Here is a 21,511-nt window from a genome sequence, read left to right on the forward strand (position 1 = left end):
CACGTTCCAACGTCCTATTTATTCAGGCTCCAGGTGGGAGTTCGGGATCTGTGACTCACCCACGGCACAGGGCCAGCCCCTAACTGCCCGCGCGCGGCCCAGGCTCCCTGCCTACCGGGATGGTCAGTGCAAAGCTGCTGGAGAGGGTGGGCTCGGTGCTGCCTCCTGGCTGCGGCCTCCCTGGGACCACAGATGGGTCGTGGGCACCTGGGAGGGCTCTGCAGAGGAGGTGGAGGGACTGGGCGCGGAACGGAGGCCGAGGCTGACTGCCCCTCACAAGAGCCGCTCCATGCTTGCCAGGAGCTCGGCCTTGAGCACAGAGGTCTGGGGCTCAGCCCCCGCGGCCCTGAGGTCCTCCAGCACAGCAGGGTCCCAGGAGAAGGTCAGGAGCGCCGAGGGCACCTGTGGGTCGGGGTGGGGGTCACCTCACCGCCGTGGAACCCAGCAAGGCCCCACCCCTCAGGACTAGACTGGGGCCACAGCATTGCTGGAAGCAGGCAGCCTGCCTGGGACCCCCACACCTGTCCAGCCCCGGGCCAGGACCCCTACCCGTCTCTCCCCTGGGCACTCACCAGCCCACACTCGTTCAAGGCCAGGTCATCGTCCTCCGACAGCTTCTGCCCTCCCGAGGCCAACAGCTCAAAGGGCAGCCAGTCGTTGTCCAGGGCCTCCCGTACAAAGGCGTACAATGCTGCCAGTCGCTCCCGTGCGTAGAAGGTCCCTGGGGAGTTGGGGGGTGGGGAGGTACCCCGTCAGGGCCAGCCAACTCACAGGGCGCACACACAAACAGACCCCCGACCCCGCCGGGGCTCACACACAGACCCCTGGACCTCGGCCCCACCTGGACTCACACAGGACCCCAGGGCCCGCCCCGGCCCTGGGCTCCAGGCTGCCCCCCAGCAGCCGCCCGAGGCCCACCTTGCAGCAGGCAGCCGTCAGGGAGGCGCACACGCAGCAGCGTGAACGTGTATTTGCGCAGCTCCCGCTGCTCCTCCTTCTCCCGCATGGCTTTGGTCCGCAGCATGCTCAGCCGCTCCACCGCATCCGACCGGAGCTTCTGCTCCCGCTTGATTTCTTCGGCCGTGCGGTTGAAGAAGTCCGCGGGCAGGTCGAACTGGGAGGCCAGGGGCGAGGGCCGGAAGACGCGCCGCTGCCGGTGCAGCGTGGCCCGCACGGGCTCGGCCGCCAGCAGCTGCTCCTTGTGCCTCTCGAGGCTCTGGGGCTGCGCCAGCGCCGCCTCGCTCAGCACGTAGAACTCTTCGTGGGCCTCTGTGATGGGCACAGCAGCCATGTGGGGAGAAGCCCCGCTGGGGTCCCCCGACCCCTTATGTCCCCTGCGCCTCACCCAGCCCCGACTCCTGAATCCTCCGTCCTCTTCGCCTTACCTTGGTCGGGGACTGGGAGCAGTTTCTTCTGGAACCCGATGGCCTCGAAAAACTCGTGGGTCCCTTCCAGGCAGTTGATGCGCTCCTGGGAGAGAACGGGAGGTCTCAGGGGGCCACGGCCCTCGGCGATTGCTGGGGCAGGGGCTGTGCCTCCAGCTGTGCGGGCAGTAAGGGGTGGTCCAGGCCCCCGGCCTGCACAGGAGCTGCTGTGAGGCGGGGTCGGCGCGGCTCGTCTGGGCTCTTCCCAGGGAAGGGGGCCCGTGCCCGGCCCCGTGTGCCCAGTCGGGGCCAGTGGGGCCATGCCCACCCCGGATCCTGGTAGGGCAGCCTCACCTGGAACACCTTGTTGTGCAGCTTGATCTTGCGGTACTTCTCTTCTTCTGGGTGTAAGTGGATGTTGTCCAGGTACCTGGACAACAGGTAGGGGAGAGGAGAGGGCAGGGGAGAAAGGTAGCGGGTAGGGGAGCGGAGAGGCACACTCTGGGGGCCCAAGGGGAGACAGCCTGGCAGTAAGAAGGGGAGGCCCTGGGGTGGGGGCTTGGCTCAGCGGATGAAACACCTGCCGCCTGCCATCACTGCTAGGCTCAGGGCCCAGCTCCCTGCTCATGCGCAGCCTCACGGGTAGCAGGCGGAGGCTGGAGCGCTTGGCTCCCCGTCACCCATGTGGGAGAAAGACCCGGATGGAATTCAGCCTGGCACAGCCCTGACTGTTGTAGGAATGAAACAGCAAATGGGAAAATTTCTCTTTGCCTCTTTAAGTTTTTTTTTTTTTTCCCCCTCTCTCAAAATTTGAAAGAAAGGGCAGGGAAGAGGGACAAAGAGCTTCCATCCTCTGGTTCATTCGATAAATGCTTGTGAAGGCCAGAGCTGAGCCGACCTGAAGTCCGGAGACCAGGAGCTTCCCCCAGGGTCTTCCAGGCGAGTGCAGGGTCCCAAGGCTTTGGGCCGTCCTCTATTGCTTTTCCCAGGCCACAGGCAGGGGGCTGATGGGAAATGGAGCAGCTGGGCCATGAATAGCATTTACATGCTGGTAACGTAAGCGGTGACTTTACCCGCTAGCCTGTAGCTTAAGCTCTTCCAAAGGCACAAGCTAGTTGGAAACCAGCCCTGGGACGGCCCACAGGGCCCATGGGAAGGATCCTTGCTGTGCCCAGCCCTGTTGCCCTTCCTGTCCTCACAAACTTGAGCCCCTGGCATACAAAAGGCAGAATAAGGGCCCAGGGCTGGCAGGTGCTCCCAGGTCAGGTGACACTGTGCCCTCAGACCCTGGCTCCTGGGAGGGCAGGGCTGGGCACCCCTCTGACACCCCTTAAATTCCTTCGGGATGAGATGGGTGCACTGAGTTCCAGCCCCTGTGCTGAGGTCTCCCAGCTCAGCATCACCCCAATCCTCACCTCTCTGTGGGGAGGCTAGAGGGGGCGACTGATGCTGGCCTGGCAGCGGGGGTGGGGGTGCATGGCCCGTGGGGGGGTGCCACTCACTTGGCGATGGTGTCCACTCCCAGCTTCACCCGCTCCCGGTCTTTGTTGAATGTGTGTATCTTCATGATGGACGCGGCGACTGGGTCTGTGGAGAAGTGCTGGGGCGGGCCGGGGGGACAGGTGGGTTCACTGGAAACCCTCCCCACGGGGGAAAGGCAGTGATGACGCTCTGCAGCTGGGCCAGACACACGCGTGTGGACACGGACATGCCTGGCACTGGTGAGCAAGCAGGTGCCTGCGGGGACTTGGGCACCTCCACCCACTCCCACCCCACCCCACGGGCGGGAAGGGCAGTGAGGCCTCGGATGGGCCCTCCAGCGAGGTGGCCACAGATTCCCCAGGAGTGGCCCGAGCTGACACGCACACTAGGCTGGATCTCAAAGATCGGCCTGAGGACCCGATCTCACCCATCGCATTCATTCACAGCAGCCTGGACGAACACGCTGCCAGCCGCCACAGCCCTGCTGGGCACATTGTGTGATGATACCACTGGGTGGCCACAAGTCACTCACATGGGCACACGTGGGCCCAGGTGCAGACAAGCGACAGATGAAAGATCTGTGACTCTAGACGTGTGGCATGACACGGCAGCTGGGGCCCCAGCAGCCCACCTGCTCCCACCCTGTGGGAGGGGAGGGGTCGCTGCTGCAGTGTCCCCAGCGGGCATGGGTGGGCTCAGAACTGGCCACCAGGGACCTGGCCTCCTGGGAAGCTGCTGTCCATCTGATACCTCCTAGCAGCTCAGCTGCCAGCTCTCGACATGGACAGGGCACACCTCGGCTGCTGGGGCACAGGAAGCGGCAAGTGCCAAGAGGCCATGGGAAGGGGGTGACACCGAGGTGAGGACCAGCACAGCCACACTCACATGGCGGCGAAGAGACCCAGGTGTGGGACATGCAAGGACATAAGCAATAGGCTATCCCAGGCGGAACCCAAACCCACGGAGGCTGACTTTGGAATGGCCGGCCCCAAACTCAGAGCAGGGGTTGAGACTGCCAAATCCTGGGAGGAAACCCCAGAATCCAGCCTGCAGGGGGAGCTCTAGAGGGAATGAGCCCAGAGGTTCACTTGGGAGGGCCCAGATGGAACCATGTGGGTGTCCCAGGAGGCGAGACCATGGGTCTCCTGCCCTGGGCCTCTGCCCACGCGATGGCCTCGTGCCAGAGGCCACGTCCTGCAGTGGCCCTCAGATCACCAAGGCTGAGCTAAGACGGGCCCCTTTGCTTCAGAAAGTGACCTGCCTCTGATACGACATAATAGCTACAAGGTGGCACACAGGGTCTCCCTAAGACACAGAACGCGGACCAGTGGGGCCTCAACAACAGGACGCTCAACTCCCCCTGCAGGGGCCCAGGGGGACACGGGGCGGAGTGCATGGGCAACAACCCTAACACCTGGCCGACCTGGGCAGGAGGACAAACCACACACATACACGCAGCCAGGCAGACACCCACACGCGCCCATGCACACACATGGCAACTGCTGTATGCTCACTCGGGGGAGGGCTGACGGGGCAGGTGGGAGCCACCGCGGCCATCCTACCCATGTGACTGACACTGGGGACAGGGGTTGTGTCTCGTGTCCCACATGGGGCCATCGCCCCTGGGGGAAGTCGGCGCTCTGTGCCCACCCAGGCTTCCAGGGCTGTCAAGGGGCTCCACGGCTCACCGATACAATGGCCTCCCTGATGCCAGCCTCCCGCTGCTCCCTGCTCAGGGTGGCCCCCGTGAGTGGGCAGGTGAAGAACACGCCAGGGACGGCCAGGGGCCCGGAGCCTTCTTCTTGGACCTCGGCCATCTGTGGAGAGACGGTGCCTGCCTGAGCCAGGCCTGCGGGCAGAGGCCACCCTGAGCCACAGACCCAAGTGGGTTCTTACGGTTGACTCCACTTCTGTAGGCCGCCCCAAGTCACCCGACCCACTGAGCCGCTCCCTCCTTCAATGGGGGGTCCTCAGGGAAGGGGCACCCCCCTGCAGCAGTTGCTACCTGACTGTGGCCAGTCAGGAGCATGGGACCCTGGGTAAGTCCCGACCTTTCTCTCTCTGTCTCTCCACGCACTTCTCAGGGCAGTTATTCAGGTGTTCTACCCGGGACACCCTTTAGACCAAGCTCCATTTTCCAGCCCATCTACTCCAAGGAGGCCTCCCGGACTGTACCACCTCAGCGTCCACCCACGTGGGCAGGAGGAGGGGCAGCGTGGAGGGGCAGTTCGCACCCAGCCCTGGAACAGGCCACGGCTGCTGGCTTCACCCCCTCACAACCTCGGTTTGAAACAAGAACTGCACAACCTCGGGGAGCAAGCCCCGAGCCACCGAAGAGTAAGTCCAGTTTCAGGGCTGGGCTGGCCCTTCCTGGCTGCCCCAAACATAGGTGACAGGTCCAGGGTTCTGCCCTGGCTTGCAGAGCCCTTCACGGGGTCAGTCCGCCTTCGCAGGCTGCTGCTTACTGCCGCCAGTGGAGGGTCTTACCGTGTTACTCCCTGGGGTCTCGGGGCTCCCAGGGAGGGTGACCTCGGCTTGCAGTTCCTTCCTCACTGGTAGATGAAACGAGCAGAGAAGGGTGCATGGTGAGGCTCGGCAGCAAGCACTGTGCCCCGACTTCCCCGCAGCCAGGTCCCCACACCCGAGGCCGGGTGCCCCCAGCTCACCCAGGTTCCGGATGGCGTCCTGCGATGTGGGGCCCCGGGCCTTGGGCTGCTTCTGCTCCAGCCGGGCCAGGGCGGCGGCAGCTGCCATCTGCACTTCATCAGTGGGTCCCTGGCGCGGCTGCCTCACAGCCAGCTGGTCACTCTTCTCTCGGGGGGACTTCTCCCTGGACAGTGAAGGGAGAAGGGGACACACATATGACTGGCTTTCCATGAGGCCAGATGCCTGCCCCTGCCTCTCTCTCTCATACAGACACCCTCAAACCTGCCAGGGTCGGCCGGGACCCCATGGCCACCATAGTGCCCTGACACAGGGGTGGGGGACCACCGGGGTCCCCCGAGCCTCCATCAGTAAGATAGGTCCACAGTCCTTTTCCATCCCACTGCACAGCTTGCACAATGCATGCAAGGCCCTGCCCCCCAGCTTGGCCATCCCCTCGCGCCTCAGCCCTCCCTGCACCCCAACATCCCTCCTTCCCCTCTACCAGTTTACCTTGGCTCCAGCCGGCCCTCCAACTCTAGACGCTCCACCTCCCACACTCTACTGACCTCCCCAGATCGTCCCATCCCATGGAACCCCAAAGCCTGGCCCGCCTGCCCTACCTGCACCCCAACACCTCTCACCTCCCCATCTCCAGCTCACTTCAGCTCCGGGCCGCCCCCCCCCACCGTCCCATCCCACAGAACCCCAAAACACGACCCTCCGCCTCACCTGCCCCCACCAGCACCCCCACATCTCTCCCCTCCCCATCTCCAGCTCACTTCTGCTCCGGGCCGCCCCCCAACCACGCTCCGCCCCCCGAGACAGTCCCATCCCACGGAACCCCAAATCCCGCCCCTCGGGCCAGGCTCCCCCACCCCCGCCCAGGCCCGGCTCGGCCCCGCCCCCCGGCTCCGGGGCGGCCCTCTGCTCTCGGGGGGGACCCCACTCCACCGCCCACTCCCAGCCCCCCAAAAAACAAACACGGGGTGCCCCGCGAACCCGTCCACCTCCGCACCTACCCCACGGGGTCTGTGAGCTTCTGGCCGGGCCCCGCGCTCTTGAACTTGATGTCAGCTTTGATCTCCTGGAAGAATTTCTTCATGTTGGTTGTCTTTTTCGGGGGGCCCGGCGGCGGCGGGGGGGGTGGGCCGCGGCGGGCGGGGGAGGGGGCGCAGGGCCCGGGCAGGGAGGGGCCGACGGGCGCCAGCCACCGGAAAGAAAATACCGAGCGGCGCCGGAAGTCCCGCCCTCACGCCCCCACCCCCGGGCGCGCGCGCGCGCACACACGCGCATTCACTCACACACACACACGCCCTCACGTGACAATCGATCGGCTTACCCCGTGGCGGCCTCTCTGGACGCCGCCAGCCGCGTCTCGGTGGTGCTTCCGGCCTCTGTTGCCATGGCGACGAGCGCGGTTGCCGTGGCGACAAGGGCGCGTTTCCCGCTCCGGGCGGCGATGGCGCCTCTGCATATCTCCTCATCGCCTTCACTGAACTGGGCGTTTTCTCCAAGCGGGTGAAACCGGCTGATCCCCAAAGAGAAGGCGCTCAGAAGTTCCCCTTACATCATAAAATCCCCACGCAACGTGCAGGGGGACCCCCATGTTGGCCACGGAGGGCGTCCCCCCCATCTTGGCCACAGTCGGCGTCCCCCCCATCTTGGCCATGGTCGGCATCCCCCCATCTTGGCCATGGTCGGCGTCCCCCCCATCTTGGCCATGGTCGGCGTCCCCACGTGTCCCAGGCAAGCCTGTGGAGAAGGTTCTGGGAGCTGTGGAACCTTGAGGGGCACGTAGGCCCGCAAGCCAAGGAGAAGGGATCAGGGAAGCATCCGCTATGTCTGTAAAGGAGTAGCAGCTGTGGAGGAGTACCACCCAGCCCAAAGTCGGCCTGGGCAAAAAAAAAAAAAGGGGCTTGTGGGCAACAAGCACAGGCAGAAGAAGCTGGCTCCGAAGTGGGGCATCCCCAGAATAAACCTCCAAACGGGCTCGCACCAGGCAGGTGCTGCTGTCACTGGCTTCGCTACAGACCCACGTTAGTAATTCTCAGGGGGTGCCATAATGGCGTGATATGTGTGATGATAGGTTTTTATTAGGCCTCAGATGCAATCTGAGGTATCTGGGGGAGAGTTTACATCAGAGATGCACTGTAAGATACTCCAGATGGGCCCGGTGGGGTAGCCTAGTGCCTCAAGTCCTTGCCTTGCATGGTCCGGGATCCCATATGGGCGCCAGTTCATGTCCCAGCTGCTCCACTTCCCACCCAGCTCCCTGCCTGTGGCCTGGGAAAGCAGTGGAGGACGGCCCAAAGCCTTGGGACCCTGCACCCGCGTGGGAGACCCCAAAGAAACTCCTGGCTCCTGACTTCAGATCAGCTCAGCTCAGCTCCAGGGCCACTTGGGGAGTGAATCAGCAGACGGAAGATCTTCCTGTCTCCCGTCCTGTCCGTATGCCTGACTTCGCAATGAAATAAATCTTGAAAGAACAATGCATGAGCACCTGCGTTGACTGATGGTTGAGTGTGAGTTTCTTGGGGTGGGGAGCGAGGAGCTGACATCCCTCCGGCCGGGGACCCAGGTTGTCCGCAGAACGGACTCCTTTCATTTGCATAAACGCACAACAGCAACAAGGAGTGTTTTGGGGACATCTTGCAGCTGTTGATCCTAAAAGCTCCGCTAGCCCCGCCCCTCGCTCTAGGTCCCGCCCCCGCGAGCCCCTAACTGGCTCATCGCTGTTTTGAGTTGCAGCCTCTCCTCTGCGATCAACCAATAACCAGGCGCCTCCTAAGCACCGCCTCCCCACCCGTGATAGCCAATGTCCGCTTCACTGCCTGCCGACGCTTCTCTCACGACATCCAATGGCATGCACGCCTTTCCTAAAGCCCCTCCTCCACGGTGGTGGTGGGGAAGGCTAGCGTACCATATCCCGCCCTCTCCTCTGATTGGTTCAGCTGTACCTCGAGGAGCCAATCGCGAGCTCCCTCCTTGAAGCCCCTCCTCCCGCGGCGCCCTACGTCCCGCCTCCCGCTCCTCACTTCTCCCTCCTCCCACCTCTCCCCTTTCACCTCCGCTAACCTCCGCCCCCTCCCTTTAGGCCTCCGGGTCACGCCCCTTGCCTCTGGGCCCCGTTATCCAATCCCGTTAGCTCGCTCGTCTCCAACCCCTCTCCTCATTGGTCCCCGCGCTTCTCTGTCCCCTCGCACGTGGTTTGGAGCGACAGCCTCTCCGGCTAATGAGCACCGAAGGGCGGGACTTCCGGCTGCCCTGAGCCCAATAAGTAGGCGCCGGCCGGCTGCCCCGACGGCCGCCCCCGCCCCCGGCGTCCCGCTCCCGCCCCCGGCTTCTCCTCCCGCCGCCTCCGCCGCCGCGCTCCGCGGCCTGGGCCTCCCGCCGCCACCATGCCCTACGCCTTCAAGCCCGGGGACTTGGTGTTCGCAAAGATGAAGGGCTACCCGCACTGGCCCGCCCGGGTGAGGCCGCGCTCGGGGGGCGGGGGGTGGGGCATGGGGTCCCCCCCTCCGCACTCGGGGCTCCTTTGTGGGGGGGTTCGGGGTCGCACCCCACTCGGGGCTCCTTTGTGAGGAGGGGGTGGTTCAGGGTCGCATCCCACTCGGGGAGCCTTTGTGGGGCTTCGGGGGGTCCCAGGGAGCTGCGGTGGCGCCGGGGATCATTGCGTGAGGAAGCCGTGCTTGGGGGTTCCGTGCGTGTGATTGGGGGGCGTTCTGAGGGTCCGAGGGAACTCTGGAATTCGGGGTGCTCTGAGATGCAGCAGGGTTTGAGGGGGGCATGGGGTGGGTTCTGAGGGGGAGCTGGAGAGAGAAGTTGTGACTGGAGGAGCGTGGTCCCCTGGGACGGGAGGCGACTTCGGGGTCCCCCCCACACACACCGCCCCCCGGAGGCCACGCTGTCCCCGGCTGTGTTGGGGAGGGGTCATGGGGCTTGCAGCGGACGACCCCTGGATGTGTAAATGAGGGGTCTGGGGGAGACTGAAGAAGTTTGGGAGGGGAAGAGCTGAGCTGGGATGCGGTTTACACCTGGACCGCGGCGTTCTGTGAGCGTCCCCCTCCGGAGGAAGCTGGGGGTCGGGGCGGGGGGTCCCCGATTCTCCCGGGATGGAATTCCAGGACCGTAGGGCAGTTGCCCAGTTGAGGGTTCAGGTTTGTTCCTCCCTGTCCCCCAAGTCCGGCAGGGGCAGAGGCTGGTGAAAGTTGGGGTGCAGGATGGGAGGAGACTCCAACCTGCACAGGAAGTGTGGCCTGGGGAGCTAGTGCAGCGGGTGGCCAAGGATCAGGGGCGGGTCCCGGGAGGAGAAGCCGTGCCCCGGAGGCACCCCGGGATCCAGGAGAAGCGTGCCCTAAGCACGCCGGGCAGAGCCTGGGATGCCCCAGCGTGCAGCTCAGCAGATGTGAGGAGAAGGCAGGCGCACTGGGCTGGGTCCGGGGAGGCCGTGGCCGCTGCCCGCCCACCTCCAGGGGGCTGTGCCAGTGCAGGGGCAGCGCTGAAGATGGGGGTGCAGGGAGCGCACCCCGCCTGGCCGTGCTCCTGTGGAGAGGAGAGCTGACCAGAGCAGGGAAAGTTCGCAGCAGCTTCGCTCGTGTCTTCCCTGCCGCCCCCTTCCTCTGGAGCCCAGAACGTTTCCAAGCACCTGATTGGAAGTGGAGGGTGGGAGTGACTGACAGCTGCCGCAGCCCATGGGGCTGCAGGGAGAGGGTGGGACTTCCTGGATGCTCTGGGCCTGGCTCCTGCAGCCCACTCCCCACGCTCTGCAGCCCTGGGAGCTTCTGGCAGCATCCTTGGTGGGGGGAGCCTGCCCCCCTCAGCTCCTCTGGGCTGCAGGGGTTCCCCCGGTGAGGGGCCCCACAGCTCCTAGAAGCTGAGCTTGGCACCCTCCTCGCTTCCCGTTGGTGGCTTCATGGGTCCATATTGGCTCAGGTCAAGTACCTGCTTGGGCATCGGGGGGTACCCTGGGTGTGGGGGGGTCGGGGCTTGCTCCAGACAGGCTGGATTGCTGGTTAGAAAGAGGGGGCTCTGGGGTGAAGACCAGTCTCCCTACGTGCTTTCTGTGGGTGTATCGTGGGCTAGGTGGAGGTGTGAGGCCGCCTGCTCACCCCAGCCGTCCCCACTGCCTCTCTGCAGATTGATGAGATTGCCGACGGTGCGGTGAAGCCCCCTCCCAACAAATACCCCATCTTCTTCTTCGGCACCCACGAAACGTAAGTGTCCCCAGCCAGGGCTCACTTGCCGGTGGGTGGGTAGGTGGGTGGCGGCCCCAGTTCGCTTTGGACCAACCCTGCCGCTTCGTCCCCTTCTAGAGCTTTCCTGGGGCCCAAGGACCTGTTCCCCTACGACAAGTGCAAGGACAAGTACGGCAAGCCCAACAAGAGGAAAGGCTTCAACGAGGGGCTTTGGGAGATCCAGAACAATCCACATGCCAGCTACAGTGCCCCTCCGGTGAGCGCCGGGCCGGGGAGGGCTAGGGGCGCCTCTGGCAGCACAGGCTCGCCACACTCCTGTGGTTGTGACGTGGGCCCGTGTTGGTGTCCCAGAATACCATTGGAGTTCCTAGAAAACTGTCCACGTGACTCTGATGTTGGGGGGCGCGAAGGAGGCGGCGTGTGGATACTCTAGTTGAGAGTGTCCTTGTAAAGTTGGGGGGGTGCGGGTGCACTGAGAAAGTGGAAATGAGGCTGACGCAAGGTGGACGGGGGTGCCTGGCACGGGCGTTGGCATTGTGTGGGTTTGTGGTGCCCGTTCCTGCCTGGCCACCTGGGGTCCCGGGGCGGCCTGGCTGTGAGGCAGAGGCCTTGTCATGTGGGCATCTCTCCCCGTGGTGTGGCACGCGTGGGCCTGGCATGGCTGGGATGCAGGGCTTGCCCATGAGAGCTCATGGTCCAGGATTCTGGCGTCCTTCATGCAGTGTCTCATGCCGTGTGTCCTGGTGTGTGTGGTGGGTGTCTGGGACCTGCATGTCAGGGTGTGGGGGGTGTTTGAGCACCCCGGGAAGACCTGAGAGACAGACTCTCCGTGGTCTCACATCGGTGTGTGTCTGGGCGCTTTGCTGAGCTGAATGTTCTGGCGGAAGTTGAGGCACTCACGGTCCTTCTGGGCTTGGGTTACGGTCTTGGCCTGGAACCTGTGGCTGAATCATCGCTCTGCCCCGTAATATTTTATTGGGCGCCCGCAGCCGGGCTGGCCGCCTACCGTGCAGAGGCCTGTCTTCCAGGGAAAGAAACTGGAACCCTGGGACCTGGATGAGGCAATCCTGTAAATCGGCCCCGAGGCTAGGGAAGGTTTTGGAGAGGTTGGAAGTTGACAGTTGTTTTGTTTGTTTGCTTGTGTTTAAGATTTGTTTATTTTTAATGGAAAGTCATAAAGAGGAGAGACTCCATCTGTTGATTCTCTCTCTTTGGGCCGTCCTCCACCGCTTTCCCAGGCCACAGGCTGGGAGCTGGATGGGAAGCGGGGCAGCCATGGTTAGAACCGGCGCCCCTAGGAGATCCCAGTGCATACCAGGCGTGGGAGACCCGGAGGAGACTCCTGGCTTTGGATTGTCTCAGCTCCGTCTGTTGTGGCCACTTGGAGAGTGAACCATCAGACAGAAGATCTTCCTCTCTGTCTCTCCTCCTCTCTGTGTATCTGCCTTTCCAATAAAAATAAATAAATCTTTGGGGAAAAAAAATGCCTTGGGGCCCTGTACTTGCATGGGAGACCCAGAAGAGGCTCCTGGCTTCAGTTCGGCTCAGCTCTGGCCAGTGCGGCTACTTGGGGTTCAATCAGCAGATGGAAGATCTTTCTATCTCTTTCTCTCAATTGCATTTGATCTACCTTTAAAAAAAAAAAAGGAAGAAAGGCAACTACGGAGAGATCTTGCGTACACTGCTTCACTCTCCTGGTAGCCGGAAGGGCTGGGGCCGGACCAAGCCACCACCAGGAGCCTGGAACTCCGTTCGGGTCTCCCCTGTGGCTGGCAGGGGCTCCCATGGGGGGCGTCTGCAGCTGAATCGGGAGGGGAGCAGCCAGGACTACAGCTGGCATTCCGATACGGGTGTCTCAGGTGGCAGCCTGGCTACCATATCGCAGCGCCGGCCCCGTGGTTCCGTCATAAACTGTCCCTAAACTGGCCGCTGTCGGCTTGGAGCAAGGGCTCACAGCGTCAGGAGCTGTTCACAGGTTCAGAAGTGACGTCCCAGGCTCGCCGCGTCTCTCGCCCCGGAGATGTGCTGAGCAGGCACTGCCCGCAACGACAGGGTGGGGCCTCGCGGGTCCGTGCCACGAGAACTGAGAAGTCTGCTTTAAAGATTCATTTATATTAGAAAGGCAGATTTACAGAGAGAAAGATCTTCTGTCTGCTGGCTCACTCCCCAAATGGCCACAATAGCCAGAGCTGAGCTGATCCAAAGCCTGGAACCTCTTCTGGGTCTCCCACGCGGGTGCAGGATCCCAAGGCTTTGGGCCGTCCTCCACTTCTTTCCCAGGCCACAGGCAGGGTGCTGGATGGGAAGTGGGATAGCTGGGACACAAATTGGCACCCATATGGGATCCTGGCACTTGCAGTGGGAGGGTAAGCCAGTTGAGCCATTGTGCTGGGCTCCCCTCCTCCACTTTGCTTTTTTATCAGTAGCATCCCGTTACGAATGTCCAGCAACATCTCTTCAAAAAAAAAAAAAAAAAAAGAGCTGTTACCTGGGAGACGAGGTCACGTGGGAAGACATGGGCCGATTGGACCTGTGGAGGTGGCTGGGCTGGGTGCTGGGTGCTCTGGGTCGCTGTGAGGCTGGGAGCTGGCCCAGGGCGGGCACCTGTAGGCCACAGCAGGTGTTTTGTTAGTTGTGTTGGGGTAAGTCGCTTGGTGATGGTTGAAAACAGCCGGGGCTCGCTCATCCCCGTTGCTCCCCGAAACTTGAGCCACCTGGGGGCTGGTGTCCACGTCCCAGCTGTGCTGACCTCTCCCAGATGCTGAGGGACCTCGTCACGCCACCTCTGCTCCAGTTCCCTGTGCCCCGTACCCCTTGCTGCACCGTGGACAGGATGTCCTGCCCACCCCTGAATGCCACCGGTCCCTTCCACCTATCAATGATTGGGAGTCATATTGATCAGTTCCCATGGCTGTGGTGGCTGCTGGTCAGTTTCCAGGGGCGAGGGGAGTGGGGACCCACCCTGCCCAAGCCTGGGCGGCAACTGCAGACTCGGGGTGCTGAGGGGTGTGTGTCAAGGGGCTGTAACCCCCTGGGCAGGCCTTCTTGGTGTTGAAGTGGCACAGGAACTCGCGGCCCTGGGATCCTGTGCTGGGGTGGGGTCCTCTTCGGGAGCTAGGCTAACAGCCGCATTTCGGGGAGGTCTTCCAGACTCGCCTGACCACTGTCCAATGTGCCTCATGAACTACCTTGGGTGCTGTACCCATTGCTTGGATGTGGACACTGAGCCTGGAGGAGGGGGACTGAGGTCCCAAGGCTGGAACACAGCAATTGCCTATAGATCTGTTCATCTCGGTCCCTTCTCCAGCATGTGGGGGCCTCAGGTCAGGGGACCCCAACGTTTCAGGCCACCTCAGGGAAAGGTGCACCCCTCCAGGCAGTGTGGTGACTGGTCGGCTCTGCCTCGCAGCCCGTGAGCTCTTCAGACAGCGAGGCCCCCGAGGCCGACCCTGCGGGCAGGAGCGACTCGGACTCGGACGATGAGGAGCGGGGGGTCATGGCCGTGACCGCCGTGACGGCCGCAGCCGCCAGTGACAGAATGGAGAGCGACTCGGACTCGGACAAGAGCAGCGACAACAGCGGCCTGAAGCGGAAGACGCCGGCGCTGAAGGTAGCGAGGGGCGCCCCAGGTGGCCCGGCCTGAGGCTGCCCCCTGCCCCCTCACTCCCCGGGCCTGTGGCCAGCCGCAGCCACCTGTCCCCTCGTGTCCTGGAAACTCGTGGTGTGGTCCTGCGTCAGACATCGCCTGGCTCGCTTGGCAGGGCTCACTGCCCCAACCCCCCCATCCCAGTGCACTTCCTCTCTGTTCTGTTTTGGGGTTCCCAGCAGCCGCCCCCTCACACTGTAGCCCTCGTGTCTGTGCTGTGGTGGCCCCCGAGACGCCCCCAGTCCCACCGCTTGACGAGTGCTTGCAGTCTGCTGTGATGCCTTGCTCATGTGCGTTAAACAAGCTAACCGGGACACACCATGACTGCACCGGGAAAGACTTGACCGAGTTCCAGCAGTGGCGGGGCAGGGCGAGACAGAGCGATCTTGCCTGCAGCGGTCAGAGTGAAGGGAGTACAGGGGGTCCCCTCGGACCAGCTTCCGCTGCTCTCCCGGGCCGTTAGCAGGGAGTTGAATGGGGAGTGAACCAGCCGGCTGCCAGCAGCTTGTTCATACAGTATCTGGCACTGCAGGCAGCAGCTGCACCTGCTTAGTCCCGTGCCTTTTCTGGGAGCCCCTCCACGGGGTGCCCCCAGCATCCATCCCATTCCTCGCGTGGGGCCAAGTGCTCCTTCGGGGTGCCTTGTCTGGCTGGGTCTTGTACCCTGCAGTGATAGAGCTGGGCTTTGAGCCAGCGTTTCATGGGGGTCTCCTGCCAGGGTGGGGGCAGGGCTGCGGGTAAGGTGATGCTGCGAGGCCCTTGGGACGGCAGAGGCCGGGGGCACAGCTGACCTGGTCCTGCCTGCCTGGGTCTGCCTGCTCCTTAGGAGGGAGGTCCTGGGGACCATGTATAATCGCCCCGTTACCATCCTGCTTATGTCACGTGTCTGCGCTGGGCGCCCTGGAGTGAGCGGCGTGTGGCTCCCAGAGGGACCCAGGCGGCTTCATCCTGCCGCCCCTGGCTTGCTGTTCCTTGGCGTTTCCTCTCTCCGCCCCTGAGGAGGCGCAAGGCCCCCGACCCATCGCTGGTCACCCCTTCCCTGGGTGTGTCTGTTTCCAGGGAGGACATGAGGGGAGCCGGGCCTCAGCTCTGCCACCATAAGTGTGGACAGTGTCTGGTGGACGTATAAATTGTGGCCCACGGGACATGACCATGCTGATGTGGCCGGCATTACTGTCTGTGTTCAAGGCGCCCCTCCCACACGGGCGCTCTGTCCCCATGGAACTCCATGGCTCCCGAGGCGCCTCCCCTGCGTGGTCCCCACACAGGCTTTGCCTTTGTGTCATCAGTGTGATGCCCCTCACAGGGGTCCCCAGTCCCCCCGGGCTGAGAGCAGGCATGGGAGCAGGCTTCCCACCAAGGCACCCCAGGCTGACCTGGCCGCTCCCCTCCTGGGGGGTGGTTCCCTTTTCAGATGTCGGTCTCCAAGCGAGCACGCAAGGCCTCCAGCGACCTGGACCAAGGCAGTGTGTCCCCGTCCGAAGAGGACAACTCGGAGAGCTCCTCGGAGTCGGAAAAGACCAGCGACCAGGTGTGCAGGTGGCCGGGAGCCACGAGGGTGGGGTTAGGGGAGAGTTCCTGGGCCGCCCACAGGCCCCCCTACAGCTGCCGCTCTGCCCACAGGACTTCACACCCGAGAAGAAGGCCGTGGCCCGGGCGCCAAGGCGGGCACCACTGGGGGCACGGAAAAAGGTAGAGCCGCCGTGGGGCTCCAGGCCAACTTGGGGCCGGTGCATCAGGAGGAGGGGGAGTGTGTGCTGACAAGTACAGGTGCTGTGTGTGCAGTGGGAGTGTGGGTGCTCGTGGTCTGAGTGGTCTGGGGGCTGTGTGTGTATGTGTGTGTGTGCATGCGTTTGTACTGGGGCAGGCCCACTGAGACACCTGCACCCCAGTTGTGTGTTCCCTGACCCCCCTGTCTTGTCTCCTCCCCGGGGAGGCCAGGAGACACGTGGCCTTCATGGCCAGAGGGACAGCAGCCATGGGAGCTTTGCCTGTGGGAGCTGAGGCAGGTGTCTGGGGCCCGGGGTCAAGCCCTGACGCCGCCCCGGCCCTGCCTGTCCCTCCCCAGAAGGCCCCCTCCGCCTCGGACTCGGACTGCAAAGCTGATTCGGACGGGCCCAAGGAGGAGCCCGTGACTGCAGCGAGGTCACCATCCTCCTCTTCCTCCTCCTCCTCCTCCTCCTCCTCCTCCGGCTCTCACGTCTCTGTCAAGAAGCCTGCTCGGGGCCGGAAGCCAGGTGGGGCCTGACCTGCCACCCTGAGCCGCCCGCTCCCGCCCTCACCCCTACCCCCTTACCAGCTTAGCTGCGCCTGAGCTCCTGGGCCGCTGAGACATCACCCCCTTTTTTGCTCACTGCAGCTGAGAAGCCCCCCCCAAAGCCCCGAGGGCGGAAGCCCAAGCCGGAGCGGCCTCCGTCCAGCTCCAGCAGTGACAGGTGCCTGGCAGGCCACTCCCGGGCGGGCGGGCAGGCGTGCGTGCGGGCGGGCGGGCGGCCCAGGGCAGGGTCCCCTCTCACTGTCCCTTACCCCGCCACGCGCCCTCAGTGACAGCGACGAAGTGGACCGCATCAGTGAGTGGAAGCGGCGGGACGAGGAGCGGCGGCGGGAGCTGGAGGCCCGGCGGCGGCGGGAGCTGGAGGAGGAGCTGCGGCGGCTGCGGGAACAGGAGCAGCAGGAGAAGGAGAGGCGACGGGAGCGGGCGGAGCGCGGGGAGCCTGGGCGCGGAGGCAGCGGGGGCAGCAGCGGCGATGAGCTGCGGGAGGAGGAGGAGCCCGTGAAGAAGCGAGGCCGCCGGGGCCGGGGCCGCGGGCCGCCGTCCTCCTCCGACTCGGAGCCCGAGGCCGAGCCTGACCGCGAGGTGAGTGTCCGCAGCACGTCCAGCCTGGGCCGCCGCACACTCACCGGGTGCCTGCTGCATGCTTGGAACCAGCTTGGGTGCCCGGCGCCCTATGCTGGGCAAGGGTGGATGGCCAGTGGGCTAATGCGTGCTTAAGGGCACCCTGGGTGCTGGATCGGGCAGGGGGTATGGGTGTGATTTAAGGGGCCACAGCTGAGGAAGTGACCTTGACATTGGTCTGTGACCCCAAGGGAGGTAGGAACCAGGGGTGCTGTGCGCAGAGGAGGGACAAGCTGATTCAGGCGCCCACACATGCTCTCTGGCCAGGAGTGCAGGAGCTGCTGGGAGGCCCCGGGAGGGAGTGGCAGCAGCATGGGGGTAGGCACCCCACCCACCCTGTGCCACCGGCCTGAGCCGAGTTCTGACCCGATGGCCCAGGAAGGCCAGGCCTCCTTTCGGGGGAAGCAGGAGTTAGCACGGTCCTCTGCTCGTCTGGCACAGCGAGTCCTTGAGCCATCCGCCTCCCTCCCAGGGCTACTGGACAAGAAGAGCTGACCCTCTGGGTGGAGCTCGAAGTCCATGCCCATGCCCAGGATGGGTTCCGAGCCTGGCAGCCCTGGCCGAGGAGAGTGGCACAGTGGTACTGCAGTGCCCATGCAGGGCGCACAGGGGTCTGGGGTGGAGGGCCACCTCTCACGTGCCAGCTCACCTCCCCCGTGGACCACCACTGCAGGTCAAGAAATCAGCCAAGAAGCTGCAGCTCCCAAGCACAGAGTCGGCCAGGAAGCCGAGCCAGAAGGAGAAGAGGGGGCGGCCCGAGGAGAGGCCCCGAGCCAAGTCAGTACCCACCGCTGCCCCGCCCAGCTCTGCTCCCTGTGCCAGCACCTCGCAGCTTCTCCCCTGCCCCGCCCAGCTCTGCTCCCTGTGCCAGCACCTCCCAGCCCCTGCCCTGCCCAACTCTGCTCGCTGTACCAGCACCTCCCAGCCCCTGCCCTGCCCAACTCTGCTCGCTGTACCCTCCCCAGGGGCTTCTCAGTTCTTCTGGGTCCCGGGGTCATGGTCATTACCTGAGGTTTGTGTCCCTCTGGGGACAGTTATGGCTGGGGTGTGTGGAGTGGGTGGTGACCAGGGTCGCTGCTCCCCGGCTTGGTGCCTGCGGTGGCCCCACCTCCGGAAAGGTCCCTGGCCTGACGTGCCTGGCACCGTGATGTTGCGCTCTAGTCTGGGGCTTTACTCCACAGATGGTGGCACCGGCCAGGGTTGGGCCACGCTGAAGCAAGGAGTCAGGGGCTCCATGTGGGTGTCCCACGTGGGTGGCAGGGACCCAGGGACTTAAGCCATCCTCTGCTGCCTTCCCGAGGCCCACCGGGGTGAGGGATGGCCCTGCTCCCAGCCTGCCGCTGCTGAGTGGAATTCCGGCTCTCCCAGACCAAGCCCACCCCGTGAGAATGTGGCTGGGCGTGATGGAGGGGGCACAGGGTAGGGTGCAGACGTGGCCTCTGGTGCAGTTGCCGCTGGGGCCCCTGAGCAGCAGGCCTGCCGCTTCTGGTGGTGCCAGCTCTGCCACCTGTGCTGGGGCAAAGCATGCTGGGATGACTGGTGTTGCTGAGAGCCAGGGCTGCAGCTTGGGGTTTGCAGCTCCCCGGACCCCCTGCCTTGGATTTAGGGTGTGTCAGAGCCTTAACCCCTGTTCACACTATTCTCCCAGGGTCTCCCCCAGGCCCCGACCTCGTGGTGTGGGAGTTGGGTGTTTTTAGGGCAGGCTGGTCCGGGAGAAAAGCCTGGCTCAGCGCACGTTTGATTAAAGTGACTCTCCACAGGCCCGCGAAGGTGGAGCGGACCCGGAAGCGGTCTGAGGGGTTCCAGCCGGAGAAAAAGGTGGAGAAGAAGAAAGGTGAGGGGTGCAGGGTGCCGGTGGCTGTCGCCGGACGGGGTCCCTGGACTCACAGACCTGGGGACCCCCGGCAGCACGTGCACACGCCAGCCAGCCCCGCTGTGGTCCAGTCCTCCCCCACGGTGCACTGCTCAGGCCCTGCACTGCTCTCTCCCCCGGCCCAGAACCTTCCGTGGAGGAGAAGCTACAGAAGCTGCACAGTGAGATCAAGTTCGCCCTGAAAGTGGACAACCCGGTGAGCCCTTCCCTCTTTAATGTCCCAGGGTCACAGCCCTGCCCTGGCCCCCTGCCACCCCCCACTTCTAAGACTCCCATAGAAGTCAGGTGTTGGGAGCCAGGGCAGGGCCGTGCGGGATGCTGGGGGTCCCTGGCCAGTGGCCCCGGAGTTGGCCTGAGGAGCCAGGCTCCCATCCCAGCTTCCTGGGGAACCCCACATGTCTCTCTGCTTCTTGCCCTGAGTTCCCTGCCAGCTAGGGTAGGGTGCAGATAGCTGTGTTCTGTGGGAGAGGGTCCCTGCCCCGTGAGGGCTGCCGGGACCCCCTTACCTGGTGCTGCCCCTTCATGGTTTACTTCTCTTCCCCCAACAGGATGTGAAGAGGTGTCTGGGCGCGCTGGAGCAGCTGGGGACCCTGCAAGTGACTTCTCAGATCCTGCAGAAGAATACGGATGTGGTAGCCACGCTGAAGAAGGTACAGGACAGGGATCAGGGGTGTTCAGGTGGCGGGGATGGCAGGCCCTACTGCCTTTGCCCCTGTGTGAGTGCAGCCTCTCGCGGCCAGATCCGCCGCTACAAAGCCAACAAGGAGGTGATGGAGAAGGCAGCGGAGGTGTACACGCGGCTCAAGTCGCGGGTCCTGGGGCCCAAGATCGAGGCGATCCAGAAAGCGAACAAGGCAGGCCCCACAGACAAGGAGAAGGCCGAGGCAGAGAAGGCCGGAGAGGCGCTGCCGGGGGAGGAGCCCCCCAAGGAGAAGGCCGAGGCGGAGCCCAGCGCCGGTGAGCAGCCCGGGCGGCACATCCAAGGAGAGGCGGAGTCTGCTTGCACACATGCTCCCTGGTGTGGGGCAGCTGGCAGGGCCCTTGAGGCCAGGACACCGTGTGTCCACATGCCTGTGGGCTCAGGCCTGGGGCGCCCCCCAGGCTGCTGATGGGAGTTTGGGGAGCCAGGCTGGCGAGAGAAGTTGGTGGCAGTAGGTCTGCAGGTGTGTGCTTCCCTGAGCACCTGTGTCCAGCCGGAGGGTGGCGGCCGAAGGCCTCTGGGGGATGCCCCGAGGCTGGCATCTGTTCCAGGTCCTTCAGTGTTAGCACGGCTGCCCGTGCCAGGACCCTCACCTCTCTGGGCCAGCTGCAGCACTTAACCACCCTGGCCCCCTTGGGGGTGCAGCCAGCCACTGGGCTCCCACCCAGACCCAGATCCTGGGACAGTCTCAGTGCATCTGGCCCAGCTCATCCTGGCACCACGCCTCCCGTAGGGTAGGGGGAGGCCAGTTCACTGTGCATGGGGTGGGCAAGGGTGAAGTGTCCCTGGGCACAGGCCTGCAGGCTGCCATGGGCTCATGTCCTTCTCCCAGACCTTTCAGCGCCCGTGAATGGCGAGGCCACATCCCAGAAGGAGAGCACAGTGGACAAGGAGGCCGAGGGTGAGCCGCACTTGGAGGAGGGACCGGGCTGCGGCTCCTCAGAAGACCTGCACAACAAGTGAGTGTAGACGGGGCCGCGGGGCGGCTCTGCCTTGACCCCCGACATTTGCGATAGAACTCCAGAACCCAGTGGGACTTTGCCTCCCTAGTCATGGCCCTCCCCGAGGCAGCTCCAGGGCTTCAAAAGCTGTCTGGGTTCCTGCTGACCCCATCCCCCCCCCAGATGTGGCCCATGGCGGTCACACTCAGGTGCCACTTGGTGCTGGTCCTGGCTGGCCTGGGCATAGAGGGCGCAGGGCGCGAACGTGCCCTCGAGCCAACTGTAGCCCTTCGTGTGGCAGGAGAGAGAAGGCAGGACCCTACTCCTCGGGGTCCCCCGCCCTCCTCCTGCAAGCAGAGAAGGGGTCTGGGGTCCCAGGGCCAGGAAGGGGGTCCTCAGGCCCACCCTTTGCTTGATCCCCCCACCCCCAGCAGGCTGCAGGAGGGCCCTGAGCTGGACAGGCCTGGGAGTGAGCAGCCGGAGCACGAGAGGGTGCGGTTACACTCGGAGTCCCCGGACGAGGAGAGCTGAGCGGGTCAGTCCGGCCTGGCCCCGGCCCCGAGCTCGCCGCACGTAGCCCCAGCCCACCCCGTCCCTCCCCAGCCTCCCAGGAGAGCCGAGAACTTGTGGGGGGACACCACGCTGTTTGTTTGTATTTGTCCCCTTGGATTTTCTTCTGCCTCGTTTCTCTGATTTCCGACCGACATGAAATGACTATAAAGGGTTTTTTTAATGAAAACAAGACATCCATTTTATTGACCTGGTGGG

General features: G+C 64.0%; 2 protein-coding genes across 4 annotated transcripts; one reads left to right on the forward strand and one right to left on the reverse strand.

The window, feature by feature from the left end:
• UBXN6 (UBX domain protein 6) lies at positions 1–6,647 on the reverse strand. Its single transcript, XM_040990644.1, has 10 exons — positions 6,512–6,647; positions 5,513–5,676; positions 5,334–5,398; positions 4,535–4,663; positions 2,867–2,964; positions 1,719–1,794; positions 1,386–1,470; positions 919–1,269; positions 573–721; positions 1–402 (listed from the first exon to the last, which is right to left on the reverse strand). The coding sequence occupies exons 1-10, from the start codon at positions 6,592–6,594 to the stop codon at positions 274–276; spliced, it is 1,329 nt and encodes a 442-aa protein (XP_040846578.1). The 5' UTR covers positions 6,595–6,647; the 3' UTR covers positions 1–273.
• Positions 6,648–8,831: 2,184 nt separating this feature from the next.
• On the forward strand, positions 8,832–21,476 carry HDGFL2 (HDGF like 2). Of its 3 annotated transcripts, none has more exons than XM_040990640.1 (16): positions 8,832–8,962; positions 10,629–10,705; positions 10,805–10,943; positions 14,097–14,297; positions 15,748–15,864; positions 15,957–16,025; positions 16,402–16,570; positions 16,693–16,768; positions 16,878–17,190; positions 17,903–18,006; positions 18,990–19,063; positions 19,228–19,298; positions 19,651–19,752; positions 19,843–20,059; positions 20,635–20,761; positions 21,178–21,476. In XM_040990640.1, exons 1-16 carry the CDS (start codon positions 8,891–8,893, stop codon positions 21,272–21,274), a joined length of 2,025 nt encoding a protein of 674 aa, XP_040846574.1. In that variant the 5' UTR covers positions 8,832–8,890; the 3' UTR covers positions 21,275–21,476. The 3 variants fall into 3 exon arrangements, with proteins under 3 accessions (XP_040846574.1, XP_040846575.1, XP_040846576.1); XM_040990641.1 differs by having other exon boundaries at positions 20,635–20,765; positions 21,178–21,250; XM_040990642.1 differs by having other exon boundaries at positions 20,635–20,765; positions 21,175–21,244.
• The last annotated feature ends 35 nt before the right edge of the window (positions 21,477–21,511 follow it).

Source organism: Ochotona curzoniae, unplaced genomic scaffold (assembly GCF_017591425.1).
Source record: "Ochotona curzoniae isolate NIBS_2020 unplaced genomic scaffold, NIBS_Ocur_1.0 contig_605, whole genome shotgun sequence".
NCBI classification, from domain to species: domain Eukaryota; kingdom Metazoa; phylum Chordata; class Mammalia; order Lagomorpha; family Ochotonidae; genus Ochotona; species Ochotona curzoniae.